This window comes from Nylanderia fulva, unplaced genomic scaffold, assembly GCF_048542155.1.
Source record: "Nylanderia fulva isolate GAGA-0341 unplaced genomic scaffold, ASM4854215v1 Scaffold277, whole genome shotgun sequence".
In the NCBI taxonomy this organism is placed as follows: Eukaryota; Metazoa; Arthropoda; class Insecta; order Hymenoptera; family Formicidae; genus Nylanderia; species Nylanderia fulva.
Window position 1 is genome coordinate 87,150 of NW_028190344.1, and position 10,644 is coordinate 97,793.

Sequence of the window (10,644 nt, forward strand, 5' to 3'; positions counted from 1 at the left end):
AGTTCGATTTGTCTGGTGAGGAACCCAGAGTTTCATAAGAGGACGAAGCATATCGACGTCCGAGAGCGAGTTTAGAGGAAAGAACTTGAGGTCGACTATATCGAGTCGGCAAAGCAGAAAGCCGATATCTTCACAAAGGCGCTCCCAAGGAATCGTTTCTGTAAGCTGAGAGAAGAAATCGGTATACGAGAGCGACCGCGCACGAACGGCGGAAGTATTGAAGTAGTTCGTTGAGGGTCTCTGATAAGAGGCGCGATCGCCCAATCAGAGACGGGCGAACGCTCGGCGAATAGGAGTCTGGAACTAACGAGAGCGGCTCGAAAGTACGCGTGTCCGGTTTCCGGAATCACTTCGTGTTCGGCAGTCCACGAGAGAGCACGCGATCATCTTAGAGTCAAAGTCTAGTCCGTTAACGCACCAGATAGAAGGGTTAGAGAGAACACTAGAAAGAATCTTAGTTTTTCATAGTCATTAAAGTAAAGAGGAACGCGAAACTGAACAAACAGTTTTTTTTGTATAAGCAACAAGTCTCCAAAATAATAAAGTTTATTTTTCATTACCGTTTTATTAAAATGAAACCACGTGAGTGAACTCTTCATTTCTCAACCTGCTCGATAATTCTCCTCAGAGACTCTTCCCTCACATCCACCAATCGTTTTATCAACAGTTAGTACCACACATATCTAAACATATACGTGTATACGCACGTATACAACACATATGCGTGAAAATGTTTTTAATATGTAACGGTGCACCACGAATCGGCTCGTCGGTGCCAGGATTTGGGAAGAGTGGAGACTCAGATTCGCAATAACACTCGGTTGTTCTGGTAAAAATATAGTTTATTCGGGCCACCTTTCAGTGGTTGACTCATTATTTAGTATGCAAGTACAGAGAATTGTATTACGGACGAAACGCGACCAGATGATACGGACGCGGACACGACTTATAGCTAGAATTTACAGACAGGAGTATTACGGACGAGACGCGACCAGATTATACGGACGCGGACACGACTTATAGCTAGAATTTACAGACAGGCGTATTACTGACGAAATATGTATATCCAACGTGGACGCGGGTACGGGCGCCCTGAGAAGGGCGGGCTCCGTCGAGCGCCGGTGACTTACGGACAGGACCCGGTGACCGAGAACACTCGGCCTACACGACGAGAATGCTCGTCGGCCGGGATACTTACGGACAGGACCCGGTGTGGGGAGTGATCCCTGAGTACGCTCGAGGAACCAGGACTGGCGGCGAAACTTCGGCTGCGCCGCTCTTTATACCCGACGAGCCACCCCACTCCAAGACTAACTTGGAGAGGGTCGATTGACGGGTGGGTGGCGAAAAGGCGAATTTCCATCGTGTTTGTGTTGGCCCCGAAAGGGGCCGTTTACATGAGCGCGGGTGGTTGATTGGCCATGCGTATGTGTGGCTAGTGACGACCGATCGGGTCGTCACCAATATATAACTTTTTTATTAGACTTGCAATCTCAATTTTAATCGTTTACTAATAATTCTTCATATTATTCTTACCGCGTATACTATATTTCATGCACAGACAAACTGCAGAACTTTTTTATTAAATAAGTATTGTTACGAACTGACACAAAGAAGTCGATAACAAAACTGTAATTTTTTTATTTTTATATGATTTATATATGCAATCATAGTTAACGCGGTCCGTTTTTATAAGTACTTTAATTGTGGAAAAGGATTTATTGATCAGTATAGTCAATAAAAAGTTATTTAAAAAAAACTAAATATTCGCATTCGGTCGGTAAAAACATACCTCCGGCATCCCCTTAATGAAGTTTTAAGTTTAGAAAAATTGTGTAACATTTCAACATTACACGATTTCGATTTTAAATATCGTTGTAGCTCTTCTCCGTTGGATTCATCCATTTGTTCGTGAAACTCAAAAAGATTATCTTAATTATCGTCAGTTTTATCCATGTTTACAGTATTTCATCGGGTGAATTCCCAATAATTCTTCTAAATATAATTTTCGGCTATTTTTCTCTTTTCTCCGATCAACCAATTTAACTCTATTACATATAGAGGCCACATTAAGCAGAACGACTGATGAGTTGCCTTTGTTATCTTATCAACACTAACACTCGACATAGATTTGTTGGTTTTAAAAGTAAGAACTAATCACGTTTGATTGTTACTCGCTACTAAGCGGTTTGTTTTGCCGTGTAAAGTAACGATAAAAGTAACGTTAAAATCATTAGCGTTAGCGAAAAATTGTAGCAACGTTACCGTTATCGTTACAGATAATGAAAAGTAACGTCGTTATCACTTTGTTACTAAAAAAAAGTAACTGTAACGATAACGACGTTACAAGTAACGCGTTACTTCCCAACTCTGGTTTAGAGAGTCTCTCTACGCATACTGTGAGTAACTGCCATTTTTAAGATGCAGCAATCTAGCTAGCGCGTATGGAAGCAAAACGCCATGTACGTGTATTCGTGACGGTGCGCAGGTTCAAAATATATAAATATATATATGTAAACACCAAAATTTTCCTGTTCGATTAAAATTGTATTTGATCTCATATAGTTTTATATAATTGTATATATAATGCTATGTATAATTGCATATAATTTTATACAATTGAATCTAACATTATTGTTGCGGATTCGATCGATCTCGTGACGGCAGTCGATAATAATCAAATCAATAATAATTCGCATAAAGCCGGAGAGGCAGCACTTCCCGGCAAGCGTACTTATGGCAATTGTTTTCACCAATCACGCAGAATACACGTGAGAAGTAGCAAGTCACGAAAACAAAATTCTTTTGGTTTTTTCGGTAGTATACGCGAAGTCAGTCGCTCAGAGTCTTTCCAAGAGCAAAGTCGACAGGAGTTGAGCGCACCTTTCAATCGCGAATCTTTGGTAATCAAGTCGGATCAACCGATATAAATCGAAAGAGTGAGAGTATCGCGAATACCGTGTTGCACGGAGTGCTGTGAACAAAATTAAGTTGCCGCGCGTATTACGGCGATACAATCGATGTAGCGCGCTATCGAGAAAGGTGTAACTTATCGTTTAAATACGAAATGTATTGTTCTTGGTAATAACTCCTAATCAGTTCCCGGTTCACACGTCGGTGACCACACATGACTGACTCACACCTAAGTTTAAGTTCACGTGTCAGTGAAATTAATCCCATTTTCGCATGCTGATCATTGAATCGCATATAAGAACAGTTAAGAAATTTAATACTTGTGTCGGAGGACATTTTGCGCTTACGGAAGCGGTGTCCTTCAAACCAAACAAAGTCAAAGGAAAAACAAGTGTGAAAACATTCTCTGTGTACGACGAACAATAGTCACGGAAAATTCCTTCGAGTTTTCGGACTCGAGATTATGATCGTAAATAATAAGCGAGATCGACCTTTGTATATGCAGTGCATTCTACTCGCATTATTATGAAGAGAATATTGTGATAACTTTGTCAACGATCTCATCTTTTGTTTAACGTGTGTGATGTGAACTAATAAATGCTTTGGTAAATGTGTTATATTTGAGTGTTCAATAATCTTTGATTTGGCACTGGCCTAACCTGCCACTTCCTTCGCGCACCAAATTCGGAGCGCGTCCATCCTACGTTAAGATAGTTCACTCATATCGCTCAAACTGAAACAATTATATATTATATATAATCAAATATATTTATATATATTTATATATAATTAGGAATAGGATGTAGGAAATTAAAAAATTATTTTATATCACCTTTTTGGTTAATTAAATAAAATTAAAATATTTTAAAGATTTTATTTTTAGGATTTGTAAACAGACCTTGATATGTATAAAAAAGGTGAAACACCGAGGTACTGCCTCATTTGGGATTGAGAGTTGAGACGGTTAAAACGTTCTGTCTTTAGTAAACTTTTGTCTTTAGAAAAAACTTTGTCAAAAAAATTTTGTATCTGATACTTGAAACTTCTATAAAATAATCACCAATTTGTTTGAGTGAGTGTGCAGTGCATTTTATTTGTTAAGATTATAGTGAATAATCGGATATTATTTATTTAAGTATGCTGTCTTCTAAGCTGGGCAATAGAGCCAAGGAAACGAAACGAAAAATTAATTAAACGGAACTGTATCTCAATTTGAGATCCCAAAGTTCCACATATAAATTAATTTCAAAACTTACATATGGAGAAAATAAGCGAGAAAAATATAGGTCCGAAAAGTCGCTGAAGCGGGAATCGAACCCGCGTCTTTCACTTTCCGGGCGACTGCTCTTACCAACTAAGCTATTCAGACCCTTTTGATCCTATATTTTTCATTTGCCTTTTTAGTAGATGTTAGTAAATACCGCCGTGATTAGCCCAAGGCGTGAATAAACTCAGAAATAAATATTTTTATCGGCTCTCAATATAAATAATATAAGTATGCTGTCTTCTAAGCTGGGCAATAGAGCCAAGGAAACGAAACGAAAAATTAATTAAACGGAACTGTATCTCAATTTGAGATCCCAAAGTTCCACATATAAATTAATTTCGAAACTTACATATGGAGAAATAAGCGAGAAAAATATAGGTCCGAAAAGTCGCTGAAGCGGGAATCGAACCCGCGTCTTTCACTTTCCGGGCGACTGCTCTTACCAACTAAGCTATTCAGACCCTTTCGATCCTATATTTTTCATTTGCCTTTTTAGTAGATGTTAGTAAATACCGCCGTGATTAGCCCAAGGCGTGAATAAACTCAGAAATAAATATTTTTATCGGCTCTCAATATAAATAATATAAGTAGCCCAGCTTAGAAGACAGCATACTTATATTATTTATATTGAGAGCCGATAAAAATATTTATTTCTGAGTTTATTCACGCCTTGGGCTAATCACGGCGGTATTTACTAACATCTACTAAAAAGGCAAATGAAAAATATAGGATCGAAAGGGTCTGAATAGCTTAGTTGGTAAGAGCAGTCGCCCGGAAAGTGAAAGACGCGGGTTCGATTCCCGCTTCAGCGACTTTTCGGACCTATATTTTTCTCGCTTATTTCTCCATATGTAAGTTTCGAAATTAATTTATATGTGGAACTTTGGGATCTCAAATTGAGATACAGTTCCGTTTAATTAATTTTTCGTTTCGTTTCCTTGGCTCTATTGCCCAGCTTAGAAGACAGCATACTTATATTATTTATATTGAGAGCCGATAAAAATATTTATTTCTGAGATTATTTATTTAGATCTCCATTTGATGTTTAACAACATTTCAATATGATGATTCAATCAAGATATCTCTCTTGATCAATAAATCAGGGGGCCTATACACATAGTGATTACATGGCACGGTCGCTCGAACTCAGTATGTATCAGCAATGGTACTTGTCACTCACGATGACTTGTTTAGTAACATATGTAACGAGACAAAAAACTGACTTTTTATTATCTTGACATCGTTAATTACCGTCTTTAATGTTCAATATTACATTTCAATTTATATAATATTTGTATTGCGCTGAAGAAGGCTCGAAATGTCAGCCGAAACATTCGCATTAATGTTTATTTCTTATGTACTTATTGTTTCGTTTAAATGCGAATAAATGTTTATTTCTTATGTATTTTTTGTTTCGTTTAAATAAAGTTTTTTAATATCATCTAACAACTTTGTTATGTTTAATAGCTCTTATAGCCCTTCTTTGTTTACAATTATTAATTTAACAGAGCTAATTACTATTTTTATTTTATTTTTACTTAGAGCATAATTTTTTTATGTTATTAATTTTTGTAGGATAGGTTTTTACAGGAACATTACGCGGACTTAGCACCTTTTTTACCTTTTTTTAAAAATAATTGTATACATAGTTATATATAATCGTATATGATGTTATATATTGTCATATATAATCGAGTATAAGATTATACATATATGACTATATATATTTACATATAATTTTATATAATTATATCTATTTATATATAAATTATATATATTTATATATAAATTATACAGGGGGTGGAAAGATGGCGGCGTGCGAGAGGACGTTGTGAAGTGTGCTCCGGGAAAAAGGTGATAGGGGAGGTGAAAGAAAGGAAATGTGGATAAAAAAAGGTGCTGCAGGTGGAAGTGAGGAAGGAAAGGAAAATGAGAGGAGATAGGAAAAAGGAGGATAAGAGGAAATAGAAGATTAGAAGTGAGGATAGATGGAAGGAATGAAAAGAGGACTATGGAACAGTCGACACGTGACAGTTGGCACGGAGACACATGGCGAAAGAAAGAAAGGAAGATATAAAGGAGAGGAGAAAAAGAAGAGGAAAAGGGAAATTATAAGAGTGAGAGAAGGTGAAAGGAGAAAAGGATTGAAGGATGAGCAGGCCTGTAAGACAGTTGGACACGTGGCAGTTGGCACGAGAAGACGCACGGCCAAGAGAGGAAGAGAGAAGGAAAAGAGAAAAATGAGAGAAAGAGAAAGGAAGAGAAAAAGGAGAAAAGGGGGAGGAAGTGCATGAAAAACAGGTGCAAGGTTACAAAGTGGAGGAAACAAAGGAAAAGAGAGTAAAGGATCGGTAAAGCAAACGGGAGCACGGGTAAAGAAGGAAGAATGATAGCTGTGGTAGGCGAGAGAGGGCAGTAGGAAAAACAGGAATGTGGCGCTCGGATGTATGTATATTTTTAGCGGGAAGAAAATTACTGCTCAGGCGTCTTGGATGCAGGTAAATATATAATATCTGTTTGGAAACTACTGCTGAGACGTCTTGAATCGGTAAGTATGGTAAGTATAATTTTTGTATCTTTTTAAATATATAAGAATACTTTATTACTTTTTGGTCACAGAGAGTTATCACAGTATCAAAGGTAGACAAAAGAAAGACTGACTTAGGTGAAAAAGAACTTAGATTACTTAATATCTAGATAAGAATCATTTTTGACTAGTGCGCATGTGCGCGGTATAAAGTTACTCGAGAGGTGCCATATTACTCCCCCCTGTGACGTCCCGTCTATTTTAAAATTTTTATTTTTAGTATAACTATTGCGCGCTACTCATATTCTCGTAGAAATAAGACTATTAATAATCATTATATTTTATTAATTGCTCTAATCTGACTATTTTAGTATTAATAACTAAAATCGCCAGATCTGGGGTTCTCTACCTAGGAATCAAACATCTCTATCTAGTCCTAACTACGCGACCAATCAGGCACCATCTAGGGATCCCAGAGACAGCATGTAACTAGCGGAACTAACCAAATATTCCTTTACAGGAGCACTTATCGATACACTTATTACAATAACGCCAAATTATAAATAATAAGTATGATAAATATTAATATAATCAAGCACAAGATATAAGGACTAAAAATGTTAACCCACCCCTTCCTAAAGTAAATTACAATACAACGCGATGTATTATTAACTCCGAAACAACCTTCTTTAATCAGATTTACACAATTCTAATCACATCAAATTTATATGACAATTAAAAGAGAAACACAAATTCCTTCAGAATTCATACCTGAAACAAAACACGATTCTGTAAGTGCGACTAAGAATTACCCGAGTACACGTTTGAATATGTAAACCTTTCAATATTGCATTAATGAATTATGGATCCATAAATAATTATAGACCTTTTTATTAACTATAAATACCAAATATTATTAATAAAGTATGCCATAATTAACTATAAATATCGTATATTATATGCCATAATTAACTATAAATGTCATATATTATAATTAAAGTATGCCATAATTGATTGATCAATATACGTAAAAGGACCGAACAAGGAGTAATAAATGTACTGCTAGACATAAGTATTCGTAGAGATCGACTTGGCGACACAATGGCTTGTAACTTGACCCCGTATGACCCCCTGCCGCATTCCTGAGCTTTAGGAAAGAAACCAATGCCCTACGCAGAACCAAAGATTTAGGAAGCGAAATATTATCTTTATCATTATAAGCTACAACTTAAACTATCAAAAGCTAGCCCTTGAATCCTTTACAGAATAACGTTGCACGTTCTTTTATTTTAACAATAAAAATTTCTCAATTATTATTATAATGAATATTCAAGGAATTACAATCTCCACATTTTTGTAATGGCTCCTAGGGCACGCAATTTAACCCTTTAGTATAAATTATTAATGATAAATATTAACGATTTATAAATAAGCAATTCGGAAACTATTGTAAAAATTCCCATTCGTCTATTAAGAATCATAATTATACTGCGCCAACAAACCATCTTAGCTAATGGACCACCCTTCGCCCCCTTTTCGATGACGCAAACCGAATTCCTACGGAACCATAAACATGTCAAAATCTAAGCACGCCTGGTCCTCCAAAGAGTATATAAACCGCGGATTTAGCGTCCTGCGAGCACTTCTTGTCAACTTCTAGAATAAAGCATTTCGTATTACTATTTTCTAAATTCTAAATTCTACACTTAGCCGATTACGGTTAATCCAGTTTTTGTGTCAATTAGTACTTAGATGTTTTCTGCGAATTCTTATGTTAGTTATCATTCTAGTTAACTCATCTGATAGTTTAAATTCGTAAACTTCAAATTGTACGATTATAAGTCACAGACTTGAAAATTGTTCATAAATAAAGAAATAAAGAATTAAAATCAATATAAAATCAGTGCACGTCTGTTCTTCTAACTCCATTCTGAGACCGAGGTCTCCAGGAGAAATACAGCCCAGGCATAGTCACCAGGAACAACAGAGCAGATCTTCATCTCCGTGCGAAATCAAGTAAGAACTAATCCTTTTTAATCCTCAATTTAACTTTATAATCTCCTAATAACTAATTAATTAATATTATAAGGATGAACATATCCTTGTAAATGGACAGCCGGAAACGCAACCTTGTACGTAAGAAAAAGCGTACACGCCCTTCAATAATTAGGAAATATAGATCAATCGCGACTACCTTCTCAAATCCTCAAGAGAGATTATCCGGAGATAAACAATTACCTGAGTCTCAAGAGGTGATCTCTCCTGACTTACCTCAAGGTTCCGGATCAATTGATAATTTTCAACATAAAATAGAACCTTTATCACCAATCCCCCTTGAGGAGATTGATAATATAATCAACGAATTAATAGAATCGTCTAAGAATTCCTATCAAGATTTTCCACCTTTCGAGGAATATGATTTTCCAGCTGTCTCTTTACCAGAATTAATAAGCTCAGGACCGGTAGAACCTCCCTTTGAAATCGACGACTATTCGAAGTATCTAGATCTTTAATAATCTCAACTCGCGATTATTTACCGATTATTCTAAATGTTCGAATTCTTGATAATAGACTATTACTTTATTTTATTAATAACATACTTTAATTTCATATCTTACATCCTAAATAGGAAATACGATTTTGAACTAATATTAATTTTCCTGGACGATATTATATATTCCTATGAAATATTCTCTATTCCTAAAATTCCCCAGATCCGATAAGTCAGTTCCAGCTCTCGGCGCACCCAGAGTATAGTCGGTGCATGCAGATTGCCCTAAATAAATAGAGAGCTAACTCTTTCTTCCTAGATCTAGAGTAATAGAGGAGGAAAGAAGGTCACTCGGACGTGACACCCCTTAGCACCTTTGCCTAAGTTGCGAAGGTGACCTTTTTGGCTGGAGGATAGGTTTTCATAGGTTGCTGTGCTGTGGCGGGTATGTCCTCGGTGCATGTAGCGTCTCCCGAGGGTATTATTTTTTGGTAGGCCGGCTTCAGTCTTTCCGTGGAAATGGTTACCTCCTTTTCTTTGATTTTGAGCTTAAAAACTTGATCGGATATCCTTTTGATGATCTCGTACGGGTCTTCGTAGGGGCAATCGAGAGGTTTTTTGATGGCGTCCACTCGAACGAATACATGGGAACAGCTGAAGAGGTCTTTATAACTGAATACTCTGGGCCTGATGTGGTAAGCTGGCGGTGTTGGACGTATGTTACGCATAAATTTGCGTAACTTTTCGATGAATATCTGAGGGTCTTCTGGTAGGCCTTCGTCTATGAAGAATTCTCCAGGTAGACGGATTGGAGTTCCATAAACCAATTCTGCTGCACTGGTCTTCAAGTCCTTTTTGACGCTGGCTCGTAGTCCCAACAGGACCGTAGGGAAGATGTCTACCCACTCGATAGATGCATGGCAGCGGATGGCGGATTTAAGAGAACGGTGAAACCGTTTTACCATCCCATTGGAGATATCGGATGGTAGGCTGTAGTCCTAGTCCTGTGTGCGCCTATGAGCTGAATGAGGGCCTGAAACAATCTAGATTCAAACTGAGAACCGCGGTCCGTGGTTACAATTGCTGGAGCGCCAAAACGAGAAATCCACGTTGCGTGGAATGCATCCACGATTGTATCTACGCTGATGTCTTTGATCGGGATGGCCTCCGGCCATCTGGTAAATCTATCTATTGCAGTTAGGCAGTACTAGTACCCGTGGGACGGCGGCAGAGGACCGACGATGTCGAGATGAACCTGGTGGAATCTGCTGTCCGGGACTCGAATGTGTTCTGGCAGGTTTTTGTAATGTCTCTGGATCTTTGCACGTTGGCATGCTAAACAAGTCTTGACCCACTCTGCAGCGTCCTTATTTAGACCCGGCTAGACAAATCGATGTGCGATTAGATCTCGGGTAGCTCGGACTCCTGATTGCGATAGGCGGTGCA

At 37.6% G+C, this 10,644-nt stretch overlaps 1 protein-coding gene across 1 annotated transcript; it reads right to left on the minus strand.

Moving 5' to 3' along the window:
• Positions 1-9,578: 9,578 nt before the first annotated feature.
• LOC114939727 (uncharacterized) lies at positions 9,579-10,163 on the minus strand. Its single transcript, XM_029314152.2, has one exon. It carries the CDS (start codon positions 10,161-10,163, stop codon positions 9,579-9,581), a length of 585 nt encoding a protein of 194 aa, XP_029169985.1.
• Positions 10,164-10,644: the final 481 nt, after the last annotated feature.